Source organism: Aplysia californica, unplaced genomic scaffold (assembly GCF_000002075.1).
Source record: "Aplysia californica isolate F4 #8 unplaced genomic scaffold, AplCal3.0 scaffold00041, whole genome shotgun sequence".
NCBI lineage: Eukaryota > Metazoa > Mollusca > Gastropoda > Aplysiida > Aplysiidae > Aplysia > Aplysia californica.
Window position 1 is genome coordinate 587574 of NW_004797311.1, and position 23364 is coordinate 610937.

The window sequence follows — 23364 nt, forward strand, 5'->3', positions numbered from 1 at the left end:
TAGATAGATAGATAGATAGATAGATAGATAGATAGATAGATAGATAGATAGATCAGACACTAGCGGTGAAAGAAAAAAATACGAAGGTGAGGAACAAATATACAGAGCAGTGAAGGTATCGATAGTTTAGGGTAAGTTGTAAGACACAATTGGAATAATAGCTGTTCATTTTTTAAGTAGAGACATAATATTGATTAATGCTGTTGAAAAGACTGTTGTTACTATTACAATAAAAAAAACACGTATCATGTTGACATTATATTCCTTGGGTTAATAATAACAAAAACAACTCTAAAGCAATACCAATACCAGAATATGTCTATTGTACTGCTAGGTCTACATTATACATCAACTACACAATATTAGTTTTCCTCGTCTTTTCCCCATTGCTTTATCGATGAGGGAACACATTGCACTAGATTTCGTCGTGGGTACAAAATTGCTTGGTCTAAATTTAAAGGCCAACGTTCTCCTTAGCTTCCACAAACTACATGCTTTTTCGCAACCACAGCTTCAATCTCCTGCCTATATTATGAATGTTTAAATATAATAGTAATTTATAACATAAATTACGTCTGCTGACCATGTCACTCACTCTCAGTCTCACTGTGTGAAATTTTGTGTGCTCTCTTACTCTTACTTTTCATTTTCTATTTTGCTTTTCCCTGTCTTACCAAACTTATTCACTGTGGAACCACAAACATACATTGAAGTAAGGTTAATGACAAGAATCTAGGCCTATTTTAGTTGACAATCTTGAAAGGAAGAGGCTAGCCGTACTTAATGACGGCTAGACTGCTAGCTAGGCTAGCCGTACTTAGACAGAATTAAGTTTATTAAGTACGGCTAGCCACTTTGATCTTGAAATCTACTAGATCTAGATCTATGCCCTCCTATGGTGCAACAGTTTTGATTTGGCTTTAACATTGATGTTCATGTGAGTGATGTATTCTAAGTTCCTTACTACTATTAAATGGAGGGAATAAGAGAAGTCTGTGATGTTCTTCTTTTAACAGGTTGATTGCACTTTTGTCTGGCTGTAAGATTCAGACATGAGGAACTTACGGCTTGTAGACAGCCATGTGGTGGAAGGGCTGACTGCTGTATCAGAAACATTGTACTTGTCTGTGGATACAGATGTTGGGACTGTGTATGTTGCCACTTCAGAGTCATTGATTGCATTCAGCCCAGAGACAAAAGAGGTAAGTCTGTACTGAATAAAAGAAAACCTTCAATGTTTTCTATTACATTGGTCTTGTAGATCTATCTATGTTTGACTGAATATTATGTCACTTACATGAGACTAAATCAGTGAAATGATTATAATGTACTATGAAACATCTCTGTAAAGTTTGTCCTGAAGGTTAAACCTTAATATTTCAGTTTCATATTTTTCCATGCTACTTATTGTCTCTCTTTTGTCCTGTTCTTTTCAGGTATTGTCAAGCATCTCTCTACAATGTGAGGGGGGAGACAATGACTGTGGCCCTGTGGGTCTGCAGTACCTGTATGACCAGCAGGCTGTCTGTGTGGCCACCAAGGATGGCAGGATGTGTCTGTGGCAAATGAATTCTGCAGAGGTTTGTAGCTCTGTGTTTTATTGAAATTGAATGCTCAATTTGTTTAGATCATGCTAATTGTGTAAAGATATGACCCAGCTTTGGGTGTTTTAATTTTTAGAACTTTTAGGTTTGGCCAGACTACAGTAGCAATGCCCACCGAGCGCGTTTTGTTCTGCCGATTTTTGGCCCCTGCAGCGGGGGTGTTTCGTGGGACGCACTAACGCAAAGGTTGTTGTCTTCAACTCGCTCTCACGCCGCTTCTGGTGAATGGATATGAATGAAACTTGGCAGCCAATCAGAAAAGAGGTCAATCTCGTAGTATGCAGTTTGACAACATTGTACCCATCCTAGAAGCAGTCGAAAACGTTTGCGAAAGTGGTTGATGTGATGCGCTTTGAAGGTTTTTCGGAGCTGTGATTTGTCAAACTGACTGATATGTTGTACACCATTTTTCTTTATTCCCTTAAAATTTCATGCTTCTGTGGTTAGCGGTTTTGGCGTAATCTTTAAAAATGTGGGAGTAACTAAGGGAAAAAGCCACACAGCCATTTGCGCGTGCTGGGTGAACGGCCGACGGCCTGGAAATTTCCACTGAGTGACGTCATCAGCCATCGGTCGCCTCGGACGCTACAAACGAGGCCCCACTTATGTGAAATGGAAAGGGGGTGGAAGGATACTTGAAAACTAAACGGGGGCCTTGATAACTTGCGTTTTTGTTGCATTTTAGTCACAATACAATAAGTGTAGTCATTTTTATTTGCTTGATTGCATGACAGAAGAATAGAAACAGAAAAAACATCTTGAGAAGTGGTATGGCATTGTGTTTGCGTTATGAAAGCCTATTCCCCCCTCTGGGGAAAAGCACACACTTGGACTCGTCCTGTGTGCTCTGTTTGGAAAAGTGAGGCATTAAGATTGTTATTAAAGAGTATGGTACTTATTTAGTCCAGTCTGGGAAGATAGTCCCGTTTATACATTGTTATCGTTCACACGTGCGTGCGTGAGTGCGCGCGCGTGCATGTGTGTGCGCGCGTGAGAGAGAGAGAGAGAGATAGGGGGGGGGGGGGGGTGTAAATATGTTACATTTATTGTATGAGTTGTAGCCTACACATGCGAAATATTCCCATGACATGTAAACTATATTATCTGAACGCATCTTAATCTACCACACAATAGGACACTGTCCAACAATGGATATACACAGAGACGATCTTATTTTCTATAACAAAGTATGCATGCTTTTACTAGTACAGAACTGGATTTATTAGTAGCTCTCTACTTACTTTTTTGTGACAAACATTATTGATCCAGAGCATTGCTTGGCAAGGAGGAACCTTTTATGTTGCCAAGTTTCATTCAAATATCATGACTTTGGGAGAACATATGACTGATAATCTTTGTAAATCTGTAAAGAACGCCACTTTTTTATCTGTTAATGTCTTTATAACTCAAAAAGTATGACAGATATTAAAAATTTGTCTGCATGACTAGATTCTGCATTAAAAAATGTACTAGACTGCCAAGTTTCATTTACATATTCCAAGAAATAGGCGAGCTATGACAAATATTGTCTCAAAACGCACCGAAAACGGCCACATTTTTACCTATAAACGTCTTCATAACTCAAAAAATAGGATAGCTGTGAAAAATCTGAAAGCAGGACTAGATTCTGCACTAGAAAATGTACTTGGTTGCCAAGTTTCTTTTAAATACTCCGAGAAATGAGCGAGTTATGACGAATATTGTCTCAAAACTCACCAAAGAACGTCCCATATTTTGGGGGTTTTTTCATTATATAAAAGTGTACCAGAAATTCATTGATTAAAAAATCCGTAACTTTTTTGTTTATTGATGGATTTCAAAAATTCAAAAAGTTCCATGCTCTGTGAAGATAAAGCTACAAAATGCACCTATTTGCAAACACTTTATGGCATAAAAAGGATTTTCGTGGTCATTGCTAACTACAGACTCAAATGTTTTATTATAACTGGTCATACCATAAGCTGTTGAGCATTTAGCTTCAAGTTAATTAAGATATATGGAGAACCCAGCTACAGGTGTACTTTTAACGTGAAACATGACTAATGATCTACTTGGTTTGGTGATTGAAAGGTTATCTATAGATACAGTCAGGTACAGAAAACGTGAACACGAAAAACTCAAAATCATGGAATTGTATAATTTGACATTCCTCAACTGATATCTCTTAAATTTGTTGTTATCGGTTGTCCAAAAAATGAGCCGTTGTTTTCCTTTTCCACTTTAAAATGTGTTTAGGATAGATCCACACTACTCAGGAAAAGCAAATTGGATCCCAATATGCGAATCTGGGTTATTGCTGTTTTTTTATATATAATTATTTTTAACAAGACACTTGTTTCATAGGAAAACAACAATTTGGTTTATTCTGAAGAAATCCAGCCTTGTACAGTTTCAAAAGCTTATTATAGAAACAAGACACTTCTTTAGAAATGATTAGAATGGAGAAGACTCTTTGTGTGTGTGGTTGGGGGGGGGCAGTGAGTTCTAGATCATTTTTTCAGTTTTAAAAGTTCTTATTTTTGCTCTGTTTCAGAAAAATCCATTAAATTTATTTTTTTGTGGGGGGGGGGGGGGGGGGAGAGACACTGCTTTTACAAAATTCAGCCACAGTTAATGCTCTTGTTGTTTCCTGGACTCTTCGAAAGATTTTGTTGTGCCCTAATTTGTTCTGTACATTGTGTATGTAAGTTAAATGTGCAGTGTATCTTTTTAACATGAGTGCCTCAATGTTCATGCTGAAAATGTAATGAAACCTATAAAAACTGTTTTGTTTGTATTATCTGCGTGTAGTTGGAGTGTGTTGGTGAAGTCGCTCAAGGCCTCACATCTATGTCCTGGAGTCCTGATTTGGAGCTTGTAGTTATCACAACAGGTTGGTTCAGGCTTGTGGGGTTATTTTCTCACTGGTATATAAACATGTACATCTGTATACCCACTATTTCTGAGAGAGATTAAAATACTATATTCCTCTTCTTGTTGTTTTTTACTCTTAAGACGTATTTTTCATACTTTCAAGTACTCAAACAGAAATAGTAGTTTTGCCAGGTGCCTAGTCGACTCACAAATTTCCACTCTTTGGCCATAAACACATATTTGTTATTGTTCTTGTGGGTCATTGTGAAAATAAGTTTTTTTGTGATGTTTTGACCCAAGTGTATTTTGCAGGAATCATAGAAGGAGCATTCACTCTTCTATATATTCTCTTTATTTATTGTTCAGTGCCTGTACTGATATTCAGGATTGTACAATTGACATATTAATTAAAAGTTAATTACTTTCTGGTAAAATTTAAAAAACAGAATTATTAAAAGAACATTGAAGTCAGGAAACTGAATTTCTACATATTCAGTACTCTTTCTCTAACTTATTTCTTCTTTAAAAGCTCGTATTTCTGTTGTCAGTTGCTAACCTTGCAGAATAGCAGGTCAAGGACTTCCAAATTTCATCCAACAATGGCTCAACTGCATTGTTGTGTCTGACGATGACTTGATGAAAGCATAAAGAAGAGTAAGAGTTATCTTCTTTAGCTTTAGTATTTTACTTTAATCCAGTGCACTTTCTGTATATATATGTCTCCCTTTTTAACTGTATTCCCCTCTTGTTATGCCGCAATAAAAGTAGGATGATTATGTTCTTGATGTCTCGTATTTGTTGTACTTTTTTTTTTCAAGGTAACGACACACTGATCATCATGACAAGAGAGTTTGATGCAATAACTGAAGTGTCAATAATACCTACTGATTCTGGAGAAGGTATTGCAACAATATATGTGGATGGGAAATCTTACAAGGAGGGGGAAGTTGGGTGTTACTTAGTGGTAGTATTGTGTTGGTTCTTGATATAATGATAATAAAATAATAATAACTGCATTATACAGTGCATATCCGTGCTCTACAACATGCTCTATGCGCTTTACAACTGATATATCACGTAGTTATGTACACCATGTGCAGTGTTGATTTGTACTTTACAAATGTGAGTATGGCTCACTTTTACAGACTCCCCATTTTATTCCAGGGGTGATTCGTATTCTCTCTCTTCGTACGTCGTCGCCAAATGTCTTCACTAATGCAGCAATCTGTCACAGTTCCTCCATGTTACCATAAAGTTTGTTTCTAGGTGGTTCTAGCACCAGGATTGTCTTATCTTGAGCTATCCTCACACGTGGGCATGTCTCTAAGTAGCCCATTCTTTGTTTTCTGTCCATATGTGCATTCAATTTGTGCCCTATCCAGGGTCTAAGATTTATGATCTATTCCCATCTGTAGAGCTTGTCGAGTGCTTATAGTTGGGAGGCTGCTGCTTCAATTGTCTTATTAGAGTCTGATTCAAGTGTGATGTTTTATTATTTCACTTCTTACATTGTGAATAAAATGCTAGATTAAAGTATTAGTAAGCAGGATTTTTTAGTTTTCTCAATTAAAAGGCACTTATTTCTGATTTCAGTTTTTTTCTTTTTATTAGATTTTTACTTCTGTATGTGAGAAAATCATTGGATTTTTCTGTTAATAAATATAAGCCTGAAGGATATTATAATGGTGCATTTTATTTTTCTCCAATAAGACAAGTGTGTTTTATGTTTTGTCAGAGAATCCCATCAATGTAGGGTGGGGAAAGAAAGAGACTCAGTTTCATGGATCAGCTGGAAAACAAGCAGCAAAGAAACAGACAGTGGTAAGAATTTTAGTAATTCCTTTCAAAGAGGTTTTTTTTTGGGGGGGGGGGGGATGTTACGATGCCATGCCTATGTTTGTATTGTTATACACTCATTTGTGATAATATGAAACTATGTACCTTGTATCCTGCGGATGTGAATAGGGTTCCTGCATGCTTTATACTGGTATATGGTTGCTTTTAAGCACAAGGGGGCTATCCCGAAAAATGCTGTTTTGAAAAAAATTGAAGGTAAAGTTTTTGCCCTTTGTTCAGTTTCTTTAAAATGCAAGGAGAGTTTTCTCTATAACCAAACAAATATACACACCAGTGAAACCAAACTTCTCTTTATAGGGAGGGCAATGCCCACTTTTGGTGTAGGTCAAGATTTCTGGAAACCCCCGAAATCTGGGTTAACCCGCTTGTCCTTAAAAGCGACCATATGTCCCATACAACAGGTTAAAAAAAGCCAGCCTCCTCTGTGATCTAAATTGTGTCAATGGCCGCTTAAATATTTACTATCTATTGTTTGAATTGATTTTTTTCGATAACCATCTTTTTATTATTGTTTAAATCAAATGCTTCATTATGAGCTTTGCTTGGTACTGAATTCTGTCATTTTCTCAGAATATGTCTTGATCCTGCTTTTTTCAGCATGTCAGTCCTGCAGGACCCAAAGACAACAGGCTTCCTGTAGTGAGATGGAGAGGAGATGGACAGTTCTTTGTTGTGTCCACAATTGATCCTGAAAGTGGTCAGTGTCAAAATATAGATCTAGATTGCTTCGTACTTTCTGTGTGCCTTTGGTTTAATTGTGACCTGTAAAAAGATTTTGCATAATTTAGTTTGAATGTTATAACTGCACCACTGTACTCTGCATATTCTGGAGAGTCCCATCATAGGAACTTCTTTTTTTTCTATCTTAATTTGAATAAAGAAACTAAGTGGTTTGGGAACGTTGTTGACATTGCTTGAAAGTAATTAACATTGAATCTGCATTAAAAATGTGATATTTTATCTGGAACAGATTAGGACTATAAATACTTTAAAAAGAAGCAGAGGGAGCAGATAGCATCATACTGACCAACAACTGCTAGCTGTTTGGAAAAAAGAACAAGTATGCTTCAGCTTGCCAGAATAATGGAGATGTTTCTGAACATGAAATTTGTCACCACACCAAAAATATTTTACAGACCATGACATTTATAAGGATGGGCATGGTCTATTCTCGGCTTATATCAATTTTCATTTAATCTTTTGGGTCCTTTCAAGATCAAGACACCACATGTACTGTTGTCTGAAAAACTCTTTCAACAATGTTGAATTATCCTCTACCCCCTGAAATGCCCGGCATGCTTGAGAGACACAATTATGAAAATCTGAATTTGAAATTTGATCATTTGTGTTGTATGTTAAGTGCTGCAAATTGAGAGGTCAATAAGGATAATCTTTTCAGAATCCAAAAAAAATCATTGATTTCAGAGAGTCGGAAGATTTTCTTTTCTTCCTTTTGGTTGATCTGTGTATTATCGATGTGTATTTATTTTTGTCAAAATATTGTGGGCATCTCTTGATGTTGTGTTGTTTTGCTAAATTTCTTCCTTTTCTGCATTCTGCTTTTATCACCCATGGAGATTCACTGATTTTTTTTTCACCTTTTGATGTCCTTGTTGTACAAAAAAAAATTAAAAAATACATTCTTTCCTCAGATGCCCGTTTCTTGTACACTTGGTCACGAGAATGTACCTTCCAGTCACGCTCAGAGCCCATAGATGGCCTCCAGCACTCATTGTTCTGGAAGTATGTTCCTTTCCTATTGCACTCAAAAGACTAATGTGTCAATCTAAAATGTTGTCAGTGATTCATATGAGCTCGAGAAGTTGCAATGTGGGTTGGGTTTTGTCTTGAGTAGAACATGTTGTCATGCTTGTGAAATGATGTTCAGTGCAAAGATACTGCTGTAATGGTTGACTTTGCTTTGTTATTTAGTTATATGTTTACAGTATGAACCTACTACATGCCAACTGAAATGTTGAAAGTTTTTATATCATTAAGATCTTATTACTAATAGGAATTATGAACAAGCAGTACAGTAACAGCAAATGAAGTTTTTTTTCTAGAACATTTTGTGCTAGGATGGCATAAATGAGAAGGCATATCTGATGTCCAGCATGCTAGATTTGTGATATCATTGACCTTCTTAATATACTTTTTATTCCTCAGACCTTCTGGGTCAGTGATTGCCTCAGTGCAGACAAATCAACAGATGAAAGTTCAAGATGTTGTTTTCTTTGAGAAGAATGGATTGCGACATGGAGAATTTAGGATTCCAGAAAGTACAGATTGTAACATCTTTGTAAGTGATTTAACTTGTGACTTTGACTGAAAATATGAAGCTGTCTCCAGAGTTAATAGGTCGTATGGCACCAAGGGGCTGATAGGTTAATCACCACTGTACACGGAGTCTTTTACAATTTCATTTACAGGGAACATGGCAGTGTCCATTTTGTAAATAAAAACTCTTTGATTATTACATTCATTGTCATAAATCAAGCACAGAAAAAGCAAATAAAAACATATTCCAAGATGTGTGTCCTTGGTCTGGCATAACAGAGATAATTGTCTGGGATGCAAGGTTCTGAAATATCATACATTTGTAATTATAATGACTTTTAGTACCCAGACTCTTACGTATTTGTCATTCCACAAATTTTGCTTTTGCTTTCTTTACGTAGCTCTCTATACATTTTCCATGCTTATTTTTTGTATTTATATAATTTATAGGTTCGCAGTCTGTCCTGGAATCAAGACTCTACCGTTTTGGCTCTTTGTTTTGACGAGTCCACTGAAGATGGGAGTCAGCCAGTTTCTGTGTGTGAGTGCCACCAATGTTTGTCTCTCTGTATGCTGTGGAATTTTTCTTTTAAGGTAGAAATAACACTTAGCTTTGTGTGTGTTCTGTTCCCAAGTGGAGCAGTTAGTGCTTTCCCGAACTGCATACACCTAATATTACGGAGTCTTTCAGTCGCTTGTGGAAACAAACACTGCTTTGTGAACAGTTGTTTAGAGACCTCTTAAAACATTGTAGCATCATGGTTTCTGTACCTTGATACTCATCACTCTGCTTGACAAAACTGTATGAAATTGACAATGCAGTCGACTTGAAAAGAAACCAGATTGCCTAACTTTGTTCTTCCTGTACCTCTTTACTGATGTGGGATAACTATATACCTCAAAACCAGAAAGCAGGCTGTTGGAGATCGCCATGGGTAGATCATGTTTCTCTCCAATCACTTATTAATTACATTTTTTTTTTCAAGCACTAAATACTCTTTGTCATGACAGTGTATTTCTCTTTGACTTGAACAGAACAAATACGTTCTGAAAAACAGGGTTTCTTTAGCTACATACATTTTTCTTATTGATTGATTAAGAGCAACTTACTCAGAAAATGAGAACAGATGTATGACTGGGAAAGATTAGGACAATATAGATTTATTTTTAGGTTGTCTGGGTATAGAAATGAGTGGTGAAGCATGATTGATGTCTGTTTCAGATCTGGCACTTGATGATGATGATTTATTTTCAACCTTGTTTCTGTCTGTTTGTCCACATTATTTTTTCACTATCCGTTGCAGTGCAACTGTGGACTGTTAACAACTACCACTGGTACCTGAAACAGACCCTCAGGTTTACTGCTGGAGTCTGTGTGGCAGAATGGGATGTTGAATCTTTCTGCAAACTGAACGTCGTCACCAGGGGAGGAATGTACATGTCTTACACCTGGGCGTGGACCACAGACTCCAGCCTCAGCAGCTCTCCTGAAGCCTTAGCCTCTGTGGCTGTCATTGATGGAGGTAACAGCATTAGAATACATTATTACAGTGAATGCTATGAAACATATTTTCTTATTTTTCAAGATTTTGTAGTCTGATGTTTATCCATGGATAGAGAATACTGCGACATACTTTTTAAAAATTACCTTCTTCTATGAAGCCTAGTTTATATCTGCTGTCATTATTTCTGCAGCCTTCCTCCAGGCCCTGACAAGATTTGATAGTGATGATTGAGTTCAAGGAATCTTTTAATCTACCCATCATTTTGTTCGTTAGACTCTCAGGATATCTGCTTATCCAAGGAAAACTCAATAATTTTAGGGAGACCTTATCACTATTTTAACTTTACAGTACTTCTGTGAATAATCTTGTATTAGCAATTCCTTACTGTGGTGTCAATGTGAAGGACAATTGAGAAGACTGAGGAAGATGCTCCTATATTCATAGCTATTATACCTTGGTCAAAATGATCTAACAGGAGGGGACGTCTTTTATTGTTTTTTAATGAGTTTAAAAAACACTGTATTTCTATATCTTTCAAAAATCTTTCCCCCAGACAAGCTGCTTGTGTCTCCAATGAGGACAATGGTTGTCCCACCTCCAATGGCTGCTTTCACTCTCTCCCACCCTGTGCCGGTGAATAGTGTGGCCTTTAACCTCTCTAAAGGCTCAAATGATCTTGCCGCATTGATGTCAGATGGAAGGATTTCATTTTGGAGATATAAAGGTAGTTTACTTTTCTAGTACAGATTTCTAATTCTTGAGCTGTTGTTAGATTTATTTTTTTATATCCAATTTGAAGGGCAACTGACATTTTATATTGGCATTATTTGAATTATTTTCAAAGTATCTTTTATCATTTAATGCAATTTTGATTGACGGCTTTACTTTACGTGAGCTATTAATTGTTATTTTAAAATCAGTTTGAGCCTTGTGGTTTTTGAATAATGGGTTGGGGGTTCAACTCCTGGTTTCTGAGTATGCATATTATTTTTCAAGTTGCTTTTGCTCCATCAAAACATCATAGGATCCATATGTATGGAGCAATATGATTTATTTCTTATGTTATCTTAATCAGAGAGTGAGTCGCCAGAAGGAGGCAAGCTGGGTGCTGCCGGTGGAGATGGCTTTATTCCGAAGTGCAGCGTCCCTACATTATGTGCTGTAGCTCGGTAAGTGATGTGAATATTCAGCTTTAAGATTTAGCGTCAGTCACACTGGGGAGATTATCAGTCAATTAAAGGTAATTCGATTAGTTTACATTTTCTGTAAAAGACAGAAGATAAAGAAACCATCATATTTTATGTAACTGTCTGTTATCTTGTCGCTATAGGCTTCAAACTCTACTTGGATTTCATGATTCACTCAGTTTAGTGATAAGGTTTATGATTTGATGCGATCATAGAATTAAGCTGGAGCGATTTCAGATAAATTTTCTGTTTTCGTCTATTGCATTTGTTTACTCTTTAACATCTTAAATCGTGTACCTCAATTCTTATATGTAGAAATCGTAGACTTGACTAAATAAAAAGAGATGATGACTTAATGTTTTATTTTATTTTTTTTTGGTGTCATGTTATTGCTTGCTTTAAAACTGTTGGTTTTCTTCTGCCTTTTTGAAGGATTGTGGGTCTGGAGCAGAGTGACGTGCCTCTGAGCGTGTCGAATCTTCTGTGGCTGTCAGAGCAGCAGCTTCTGTTCTCTACCCTTGATGATTCAAGATTGGTCAGTTTAATTCACACTGCAAGTTTCAATACAGAGGAAAACACAGTAGTTGTCAAGTAGGTGTAGTGGCGTGTGTCAATGTTGTTTACCATGCTTCTACAGAAAACGTTATATCCGATATAATGGTATTAAGTTATGATCTAGTATTAAGTGATTTTCAGTCTCATGCAGTAGTTCTGAGCGTTCTCCCAGCTTTAAAAATGAATGTTCCCTTACGACAGTAATGTATGGGAGGAGTCAAAGTGGTTTGTTAACAGAGTAAAACTGATCTTCTGCACTTTGTCATGGCTTAGAGTTAGCAGCTTGCCTCTCATGCCAGAATATTTGGCTTGATACCCCTCTTGTTCAGAAGTAACTGATGGTTAACTGAGCTGTATTTTTAATAGGTTTTTTTTTTTTTTTTACTTTTTCAGATAAGAAAAAATAATTGCAGGTCTTGAGTACACTTTGTACTCATTAAAGACATCGTAGGGGAAAGGGTACCCAACTGATTTACTTGGCAATGTCCCTGCAATAAAAATGAAGAAGGTGTTGTCAGTAATAAGGCTAATAAGACCCATTAAAAATGACATCATGCTGCTTGAAACATGAGGCATGTTATGTTCTTACTTAGAGGAAAATGAAATAATAAATAGTAAATAGCATTTGCATAGAGAGTATCCCTACTCAACAGCAAGCTGTATGCACTTAAAATCTATATTATTTATCCCAGCAGACCCTAGGTCGCTCAGAAACAATCTCGGCTTCCCAGTAATTATACAGTGCAAACAGCCGATAAAATGCTGAAATATACATGTAAATAAAAGGCAGTTGCTTTTTGTGTTAAAAAATAAATTTTTAGCTGCCTCTGGTTTCTTGTAAATGTAAGGAGTTCTATCAAAAGTTGTTTTTTTTTTAATGATGAGAAACTGAACTGTTTTTGTTTTTTAATTCTTATTTCCCAGTGGCTAATACTTTTGATATGTAAGTAATGTGGATTAACTTCTTTTTTGTTCGTTGTTTGTCATGGTGGAAATGATACTGATTTTGTCATTCAGGCTGTGTTTCTTACAAATGCATTTCTTTACATGATTTTTCTTTTGCAGAAAATCCTTTCCTCTTGAGTCACACATGATTGGAATATGTGCAAGTTCTGATGTTAAAAGCGTGATCATCCAGCTGTCAAATGGAGAACTGCTGAAGTTTTACCCAGGTTAGACAGTCATGAAGTAGTATACAGGAATTTGTATGTCTAAGGTGTTCAGAACATATTATGCAGAGCAAACACTGCTGCTTTGAGAAAGTCATGTTTCCCTGTCCCCCTAGATATAGCCATATCATTAACATGTTTTTGTATTTATTTGTCCATGTTTGTGTTGCCATATGCTAACTACTTAGTAAAAAGAAATGTTTTAGACAGAAATAGTGCACCTGGTCGGGTTAGGAGAAAAAGTACTTGACACCATGTGGATGATAAGATCAAGGAACCAATTTCTTGGATTAGAGCGCTCTGCAGTGTAATGCGCTCATGATAACTTGTCACTATATGAAAACATGGGTTATTAAAACTGGATCTGTGATTTAGCATTTTTTAAAATCAATGTTCAGTCCATGATACACTGATTGCCATATTTTCGACATCACTATGTCCTGTGCTTACTCAGTTGTTCCAACTCCGGCACTCAGTACATGCTCTCTTCCTGTGTTGCTTTTTGCTCTGCCTTGAAGCCCATCCATGAGGTATTTTTATTTTCGAAGTTTTGTCTAGCACTCTTTTTAAAAGTCATGAATGTTGGAACCAAGACATGGTTTTGACAGTTGACGTTCTAGCCTTTCCAGAGGCCAAAATCAGGTTTCTCTTTTAAAATATGATTAGGGGAAAACTAGTTGAAATTGTCTTGCATACCCAAGTTACACGAGACCTTTCAGTACCCTGTTGGCATGTCGTTGCTAGGAAAAATTATGTAATATAGTCTTTAGTAGTACATGGCATTCAATACTGTTTACCTTCACATATGCAAACCCAAACACACACCCATAACACAAGGGGCTGTCATGGTCTTGGGGTAAAGTGTTTACCTTTCATCAATAGATCCTGGGTTCAAAACCTGGCAACGGTGGAAAATTTTCTTCTCTAAATTTTTTCCCTTTCACCTTCCTTCCTACTCTCTAATCATGTTATGTATGTCATCTGATTTCATTTCCTCTTTCTGTCCCCCCTTTCCCCCTCCCCTTTTCTCCTGACTCTTTCTACTGCTACATCTAGCCCCTTCTTACTGCTGTCTTTCAGCCACGCCCCTGATCTTAGGGTAGATAAGATCTAACAACTAACCTTCTCGGATATGGGCGGAAAAAAATCTTGGAGGACCCGTGTACAAGTTGCACACATTTAAGATTCCCTTGGCAGTCCTAAAATTGGTAAAAGTAGTCTTTGGCCACTGCCCAGGCAAAATTCAAAATTAATTCCTACCAAACTGAAAATGCTTAATGTGTCTCAAGGGCTTATATGGCCTTATACAGTTGCGAGAGCTTTATAACATTTATCAAAAAACCCCAAAAAAACATAATCACAAACAAAATCATAAACGCACACGTTTTAAAAATATAATGACATAATTATTTATATTACCAGAAGCAAGCTCTGCCCGATGGTAACTACTTGTACATGGGAAAAGTTTTTTTAATTTTTTCATTTTTGTCAATGCACTACATCATTTTGGCCAAAATACTTGAAATTGACCCTGAATCTACTCGAAATGGGAAATTTTGGGTCAGTAGCCATGCTATATAGATGAAGACAAGAGATGTAAAGTTTTCAGAAAAACTTTTCATATTTGTAGTGAGGTAGTTTCACAAGTGGCACTTAGTATGTGTCATGTGATTAAAGTACTCACTTTTCTCTCCACTTTCTTTCAGACACCGACAGCCCACTGCCGTTTGAGTCAGCAAGTGGGAGCACTGTAGCATTCCCATATCCTTGCACCCACATGGCTGCAGCTATTGTAGGCAATGAAGAAGTTGTGTTAGGCCTGACTGAAAAGTTCAGATTCTATGTCAATGATGTGGAGGTATGTATAATGTTTTTGTTTTACACCTGTTTTTGTTAGCTAAGGGTTCTTGTTGTCAAAAGTCAAAAGTTATGGCTGTACGTGCTAAAGGTAGTAGTCCCTATTTGTGGTGGTATCTTGAAATTGAAGGGGGGCGCAGAAGTGCTCAGGTATCTTAGACTTCTATTTAAGGTATTGGTATTGGGCACCAAGTCATCTCAAATACAGATGGTAAGCATCAAAGTCTGTTGTGCTTAGTTGCACATGTAAAAATGCTGTTTGCTGTCGCAATTTAAAGTAAAAAGACAAACAAACCTACCTTGGGACCGACAAAGCAAATTTAAGGATAAATGAGCAAAAAACAAAAAAATCTGGTCTGTTCAAATGAATACTTTCCTTCTTTTTCTTTGGGTTATGAGAGAAAAACTATGTCCTGTATTTGTATTTTCAGGTGGCTTCCAATTGCACATCTTTTGGTGTACACAATGACTTTTTGCTGATTACTACTCTGACTCACACTGTGCGATGCATTTGTAAGACAACAAAGCTGTCTGGTAAGTTTGTTTCTAATTTAGCTTGAACATTTTCCTTTGAACATTGGGCTATGTTATTTTCAGCGCGGCTAAGGTTTTTCCAAAGGTTCGTGTAGATCAGATTTGACCCTTTCAGCAGAGTATTTTTATATATAGCATAATCTCAATTCCTTTCAGGTGGACACATAAATTAAATGCTAATTTTACAGGTATTTTTACTTATTTGTATTGTCTAGAGTTTCCAGAGATTTGGGTATTGATTGATTTAGAATTTTGCCTGGTCAGGCCAAAGCCAAAGCATCTTTAACTTGCTCATCATATGCACAGCACCTCTCAAATTTTCATCCTTCTCGAAGGACATAATCTTGATCCCATCTACCTGGGATTAGGGAATCAAAAATCCAGAGAAATCCTCAAAATTATCCTCTAACCATGCTGCACAACACTGGGATGAAGTACAGTCGAACCTGTGTAAGACGGTCACCCATTGTCAAGGAGAAAAGTGGCCATATAAGACAGGTGGCCGTCTTAGGCAGGACTGATCAAGATGAAGAAAACAAACCATTCCTTTCTGAGGTCCCAACCGAAGGCAGCTGCATTGTTGTTGTTGTTGTAGTTTTGTTGCTGTTGTTGTTTTTGTTTTGGGGTTTTTTCTTAATCTTTTTTTTTGGTTACTGCTCTTTATCAGTAAGGGCTTTACTTGTTGAAGGCTGAAGAACCTCCTCTTTGATTGCTGTTATGTTTGGATTGAAATTAGGGTAATACTTCAATACTCACCTTTTAGTAATTTTTTAGAAATTAACGTACAAAGGGGAATATGTAAGTTTATGGGGAATCCAAAACAATTTTTTTTCAATACAAATTTCAGATCTCCCAAAGTTATCTGATGGCAAGGCACATCCATTTGATGAGAGCATTCGGCGTGTCGAGCGAGGCTCAAGGATTGTCACTGTGGTGGGCAATGACACCAAGCTGGTGCTGCAGATGCCAAGGGGAAACCTTGAAACTATTCACCCTAGGGCTCTGGTGCTGAGCACATTGAAACATCTCTTGGATAGGTGAGAATGCTGTACACATTTGTGACGTATCTCTGAAATGAGAATTTGGGGGATTCAGATACATGCAGATGTTTTGGTCGTGTGATATTGGTCAAGGTATTAAATGCAAGCTCTATTGTTAATGATGGCTACTATAAGTAGAATAAAATGATATGATGACAAAATTATAGTAATGTGAATAAATTGACAAGTGTAACGAGATGTGTACATGCCATGATATACATATATACAAATATAAATAGTAAGGTATTTAAAACTTTGAACTGTGAGACATACAGTGATGTGATTAAAGAAAAAAATATGAGTAAATAAAGGTTTTGTAAGATGGATAATGAGAAAAGTAAAGACTATTGTTCACCTTTGGAAATGAAATGTCAATTTTGTAATTTCTCAGTTTGTATGTTCATTCAAGTCAATTCAAATTTTATTTCTAACGTTTTGGGCTTTCTGGCAGATGATCGTGTCATTTTAACTTTTTACTATGCTTGGGTTTTCATTTTGTCATAGTCCTTTTTTCCTAACTGTTGAGTCTTATTTCAATGACAGTGATCGTATCCAGGAGGCTTTTATGGTGATGAGAAAACACCGGATCAACATGAATCTTCTGTATGACCACAGTCCTAGTCTCTTCCTGGAGAACTTAGACCAGGTCATTGAACAGATTCAGTCTGTGAACCACCTCAACCTCTTTTTGACAGATCTCATGTAAGTGCTCAGTGGTCAGAGGGAAAAGTTTGTTACTTCAGAGAAATAAGTTTGTTCTTTGTATTGAAGATTGTTCTTTGTGAATATCACGCCTACTCTTATGTGATGAAGAAACTTACTTGATTTGAAAAGAGAAAATATCCTGTCTGTATACCTAAACACACTTTGGGTTGGGTTCTTGAAGATTAGCTTTTATTTAAAATTACTTTTGTCATAAAATTCGAGCCCAGCTTCTTAGGATGGGTTTTTAATCTATTGAGTCCTTGTAATCTTATGGTGAAAACACAATATCGTGTTTGAAATAGCATTTACTTTTTCACTCTCAAAATGGAGTGAGTTGCTTCTTATTTGGATTCTGATAGACAGGAAGACAGAGCGATGGAAGAAATAGTAACTGCATCTTTTTAGAGAGAAGAGGGTCTGTTCAAGAAGAATTGCTCTACAAGACCAGCCAATAACTATAATTGGCTTAATGGATGTGATGTGTATGGCAGAGGCAGCTATGGTAGTGATGCCAAAGATATTTGACATGACATCTGTAATATATCTGTGTTAGTCTTGGTCAAGGGAAATAATAATTACTTTTTTCTACTTCATTGGTCTTTAATATTAATGAGTGTTGTCCCTTGTCCTAAGTGGGATTCTCCTACATTGGAGTAGTCTAAAGCCCCGGTTACACGCAACGATAAATTGTATCAGATTCGTCAAACGAGAGAACTGTCCGTTTTATCGAACTGTGTTGTCTGTTTACTCGCTCCAATCTATCAGTAAGTTTTCTTTCAATTGAGGAGATTCCTCGTCATAAAGCCACAATGTCTCTTTGCGAGGACAGCGATTTGCCTGCACTCTATGTGAAGGTTTCAAGCTCTGGACCTAATGAATGGAAGGCGAACAAACTTCACCCTTGACGATCAACTAAATAATAAAATTGCTAAAGTAGATATATAATAACGCACCAAATCAGGTTCAATTTATGGTTACGTGTAACCAGGCCTTTAGGGTGGATTGTTTTGGTCCAACACAAAGGAAGTACTCACTACTCACATCAAGTACTGAATAAACTTCACTTGCTTGCTGGCCAGACAGGAATGGTTGTTTTGTGCTTCTCAGTTCTAATTCTAAAATTGTGTACTACTAACTACATTAAATACTACCAAGATATAACAACATCGTTGTTGATCAGTAATTTTCTTGTTATTGTCAAGCGTGCCATTTGAGGGAAGTAAAAGAGTCGTTTTGTAACATTTCTTGTACATGTGTTCATCAATATATATTATAGAGATAATTCCAATCTGAAGTTATTGAGCCTAAAAATAATGGTCTCCCTTAGAGAACTAATGTACTTACAAGTATGAGTTGTGCTTTTCTACGCTGCTATTGTTTTCCTAAACTGTAGAGATTTTCTCTCTTTTTGAGCTAAAGTCAATGAAAGTTCATGTCTTTTCTGTCTTCTCCTTGAGCCTGTGGAGGCTGTGGTGAGTTATTTGCATAATCGTTTATTTAACAAGCCCAATGCCTTATTCCAGTGAAGAAGACGTCACGCGCACAATGTATACAGCATCGTACCAGAGGATGCCAGAGCTTGAGGGGGAGTCAGACCAACAGACACAGTCTAAAGTAGACAAGATCTGTAATGCTGCACTCGCTGCCTTCAAGAGACTGGATGAAGACAAGTATGTGGAATGTCAGAATTCTTTTCCCTGACTTTTTAATGATTTAAAAAATATTATAGCCTCATTTGTATCATGCTGATCTTAAATTGTTATTATATATTGTATATATATCTTTCTTTCATTGTCAATATAATTCTGTGCTAATATATATTAAGAACACAACAACCTTAGTTCATGACTTAAGTTGATGTGACAACCACAACCAGTGCATCACTGCTGTAGCCAGAAACATGAGTAGATCCAATATTTTTTACAAACTTGTAAAGCAGGTTTGAATGAAATCAATTTTTTTCCCCAACATCTTTGATATTTTGTGAGTTGTGTCCCACTTTTAATAGAAATTACGATGTCTCTCTCAATATAAGTAGGTTCAGAATAAATCTCTTAATCAACAAAACTGAGAGAGAAAATGGATGACTCATTTGCTGTGGATGCGACGTTTGATACATGAAGTTATTTTAGAGACAAGAATCCACTTGGACAGACTTAGACAGAGCTTTAGCACCGAATGCTAAGTTAGGGTTGGAGACAACAGGTTTTTTTTTCTGTTGGTCTTCTACTGTTTTTGCCTCAGAGATCATATTGTCAACAGAAAATATTTCTATTTTTCACACTGTATATAATTCGCAGAATGGCATCATTATCTCCAGTTAGGTGGATCATCCTTGTCTTTTTCACCCTGAATCAGGATATAAGCCACGAACAAATACTTTCCACCTTTCCCTATCCTGGACGAGTCGCTTGATATCACTCCATGTCTTCCCACTTTTCTGTACTTCCTTTGACGTAACTCTTCTCCAGGTTCCTTGTGGTCTTCCCCTTGATCTTTTTACCCTGTGGGTTCCTATCTAACACTTTACTTGTTATGCAGCTGCTTGACTTTATGAAAGTGTGTCCAATCCATCGCCAACGCCTTCTTCCCACCTCATCTCTGACTGGGCTCTGTCTCGTTCTTCTTAATACTTCCTCGTTGGTGATCATTTCTGTCCATCTGATCCTCAGTAGCTTCCTCAGACACTTGTTCAAGAAAACTTGGATCCTCTTTATGCACGTCTGAGATGCGTTCTATGTCTCACATCCATGCAACAGGACTGACTTTACATTTGAGTTGAAAATCCTCAGCTTTGTTCATAGTGAGATATCCCTAGTCCCCCAAATCCTGTTCAAAGAAATAAATGCAGTCTGTGCCTTTGCAATACAGGACTTTATTTCAGCGCCTGTACCTCCCTCTCTGTCAATTATGCTCCCAAGATAACAGAAGCATTTGACGTCTTCTAGTGCATTTCCCTCTACTGTGACCTTTTCCTTTGGTAATGCATCTATCCTGAGGACTTTTGACTTTCCAGGGTGGATCCTCAATCCAACAGACTCTGATGGGCTGTTTAAAATTGTGGTCTTTGCTTGCATCTGTTCCTGAGTGTGTGACAGAAGCGCCAAGTCATCTGCAAAATCCAGATCTTACAACTGTGTCCATGGGGTCCACTGTATGCCGTTTCTGTGTCCTCTGGTGGTTTCTTTCATCAGCCAGTCGATAAGTTAGGTGGATGGCGGAGAGATACCGCTGGTGGGCATTACTTCATTATGATCCCTCTTTGGCTTCTGTCTGTTTGTCTTGCTTTTATTCACGCAGTAAATGACTCATTATGTTCATTTGCTTATTGTTTACTCTTTCTCAAGGAAAAGATTTGCTGGATATGAACGTAACACTTTGCAGCCACTTGCCACAATAATGCGACAGTGAAAATTATCCGTTCTGGTAGCTTGGCGCAGCTCTGCGACAAGCCCGAGAAGTCTATTGCACTCTCCTGGCTGGGTGACCAGATGGGGCATTTTGTACTACTGGCTGTGTAACTGCCAAGTGTTAACAAAGCTGTGTTCCATTTAGGGAGAGCATGTGAAACAATAGCAACTCCTTACTCTCTCTAGAAAATCACTATTATTTTCTTTCCAGATACCTGTTGTCTATCATCACTGCATATGTGAGGAAAACCACGCCTGAGCTGGAACAGGCTTTGCTCCTGGTGTGGTCTCTCCATGGTATGACTCTGAGTGCTCTCCTAGAGAAAATGTTCTGTAGAAATACACTCTTTTTCTATAATCATTACAGCTGTGGGAGGTCTGTTATAGTGTGGTTTTTGAGGTCTTTATTTTGAAAATGTATAAATGTGCCCAAGTTTTTTTCTGTTTTGTTCTAACTGTGTGGATAGTTTTCAGGTTTGCATCCATTTAAATTCTCTTTAGGTTGTATCACGGAAAGAATTTATGCATTACCTGTAACATCCCCTTCCTTAAAGAAGGTTTAGTAATGAATTTGACAAACACAGAAATCATTGGTAGTTTTAGTAAGAAAAGTCATTAACTGCTTTCCTAATTTCTTTATTCACACCTATATTTTATAGTCAATTGAATGAAAATGAAATAAGTAAAGGTACTTTCATCAATACAATTTGTACTATTGGTGAAAAACATTTTAATACCTTATTTCTGTCTTAGTATTCATAGATACCACTGTCAGAGTGCAAGCTTGATTGAACTGAATCTCTGGTGTTTTTCTATGGTTTTTCTTGTAATTTATGACTGAATGTGCAAATTTATTTGTGAAAAATGAAACAGGAAAGGAGTCCACAAGTGCAGGCGTAAGTGCAGAGCAGGCCCTGAAGTATCTGCTGTTCTTGGTGGATGTGAACACTCTCTATGATGTGGCCCTGGGCACTTACAACTTTGATCTTGTCATGATGGTGGCAGAAAAATCTCAGAAGGTAGGCCTACTGAGTGTATGATTTCACCTGAATCTTAGTGGCTAAGGGAAATTCTGTTAATTTTCTTCTTATTTGCACCTGTCAGCTAGAGCTGCTGGGTTTTCCAGAACGTACAATTTACCCCTTTTAAATACATATTTTACTTTTATTTGGGAAAGTCTGCTGTAATGTTTTTAGTTCTAATCTGCTATGGTTAAAAAGCTGTACTTCTGTGGAGAACTGTCAAGGAATGAATTGAAGGGGTGAGAAATGGTGTTGTCATCAGCATCAGCTACTTGCTGACTGTCTTTTTTGACAGATGTATTTGGGTATTTCACAAAAGTATGGGTGACTTTGTGATGAACAGAGCCAAGTGAGCTTGTGAGCTTTAAGATGTATAATGTATTTTGTAGCTGTTGTAATGTCCAACATTTTTGTTAATAATATACGTCATGGGAATCAGCTGTGCATATGCTGGCCCTTTTGCGTAATGGTTACTTTTAATATATTCCTTGCCTTTTAGGACCCAAAAGAGTACATTCCTTTCTTGAACAATCTTCGGCGTTTGGAGGAAACCTACCGGTACTACACCATAGACAAGCATTTGAAGAAGTACTCAAAGGCATTGGAACATATCTCTAAATGTGGTGAGTGTTTTTGGGCATGAGGAGCACAGGGTCAGTGACACTAAATTTGATGGATTACCCAGTGGGTTAAATTTTGTGACATATGATTGTCTTCCTTGAAAGCTGAGTGACTGCTTCTCTGGGAATAGGCCATCAATGAGCAAAAGCACTTTGTGCTAGAGGGAGAGTGGAACTGATGAGATAAATTATTGTTCAGTCTGCCAGTGGCCTTTGAATTGTTATAATGAAGGTGTGATTTTTCTTCCGTCAATAGCTCTGAATGAATGGGATCTAGCGATGTATATAAGTTTTTGCATGACCTATGCATGAGTAACAATGACTTCAATACTATATAACTGCATGGCTCCTCATATTTCGCAGATGTTTAGTTGGGACCCTTTGTGTGTATGAGTGTTTAAGGAGCATATTGCTAGCACTCTTGATATTGTGTTTGACTATGTTGTCAAGGTTCAATTTTCCATAGCAGAAAATCTTGAACTTACTTTTTGTTTGATAGTTTTGATGGCTATTTCCTCTTGACCCTGTCTTATTTTGAGATTGGTATTAGATTGTGGGTCCTGCCTCTTACCTAACCTTACAGTGCACATAGGGCCATTGAACCTGTACATAGCTTACCTTATGTACATTTGCATCACTATGTCACCATCTTTATTTGTTGTTTCATTTTTCTAAACCAGGGGAAGATCATTTTGAGGAATGTGTCGGTTTGGTGTCAGATCACAAGCTTTACTCAAAGGCACTTCGGCTTTACACACCTGGCTCTGCACCGCACAAGGTATCCACACTGAGTGTCTTTTCCATTTTGCAGAGGGGATGTTAGTATTACATAGTGATGAGCATCATCAGTAGTTTTGACAGCTTCATGTTATGGAAACACATTGCAGATATGTTTGTGAAAAGTTTTCAACCATCCCCTTAAGTAGGTACCACAAGCGAAAATTTTTTTGAACAATATTGACGTTTAAACCTCAGGGGTTCAAATCTACTCTATGAAACAAGAACATTAAAAAAAGAATTATCAAAATCCATCAATAAACAATCGAGATATGGTATTTCAAAGTTTTATTTTTGAACGAAATCTTTTCAACTGCGACTTTCACTCATGTTTGAGGTGTTCTAAAATACAAAGTGCATGATCAAATCAATGAAAACTTTGTTTTTCCCAG

At 37.1% G+C, this 23364-nt stretch overlaps 1 protein-coding gene across 2 annotated transcripts in view; it reads left to right on the forward strand.

Moving 5' to 3' along the window:
• Nucleotides 1-357: 357 nt before the first annotated feature.
• The window catches only part of LOC101855233 (elongator complex protein 1), a 37226-nt gene continuing 14219 nt past the window's right edge, over nt 358-23364 (forward strand). The window contains exons 1-24 of one of the 2 annotated variants that reach the window (XM_005092115.3): nt 358-427; nt 1017-1202; nt 1437-1580; nt 4395-4476; nt 5276-5356; nt 6193-6278; nt 6912-7011; nt 7967-8057; nt 8481-8613; nt 9042-9132; nt 9896-10114; nt 10650-10820; nt 11172-11265; nt 11716-11874; nt 12904-13010; nt 14714-14865; nt 15296-15398; nt 16246-16435; nt 16982-17140; nt 18667-18813; nt 20765-20850; nt 21427-21572; nt 22075-22198; nt 22876-22973. In XM_005092115.3, the coding sequence (XP_005092172.1) occupies nt 1053-1202; nt 1437-1580; nt 4395-4476; nt 5276-5356; nt 6193-6278; nt 6912-7011; nt 7967-8057; nt 8481-8613; nt 9042-9132; nt 9896-10114; nt 10650-10820; nt 11172-11265; nt 11716-11874; nt 12904-13010; nt 14714-14865; nt 15296-15398; nt 16246-16435; nt 16982-17140; nt 18667-18813; nt 20765-20850; nt 21427-21572; nt 22075-22198; nt 22876-22973 (2913 nt within the window). In that variant the 5' untranslated portion in view covers nt 358-427; nt 1017-1052. Of the gene's footprint in view, nt 432-1016; nt 1203-1436; nt 1581-4394; nt 4477-5275; nt 5357-6192; nt 6279-6911; nt 7012-7966; nt 8058-8480; nt 8614-9041; nt 9133-9895; nt 10115-10649; nt 10821-11171; nt 11266-11715; nt 11875-12903; nt 13011-14713; nt 14866-15295; nt 15399-16245; nt 16436-16981; nt 17141-18666; nt 18814-20764; nt 20851-21426; nt 21573-22074; nt 22199-22875; nt 22974-23364 lie in introns of both variants that reach the window. The other variant, XM_005092116.3, reaches the window with a different exon arrangement.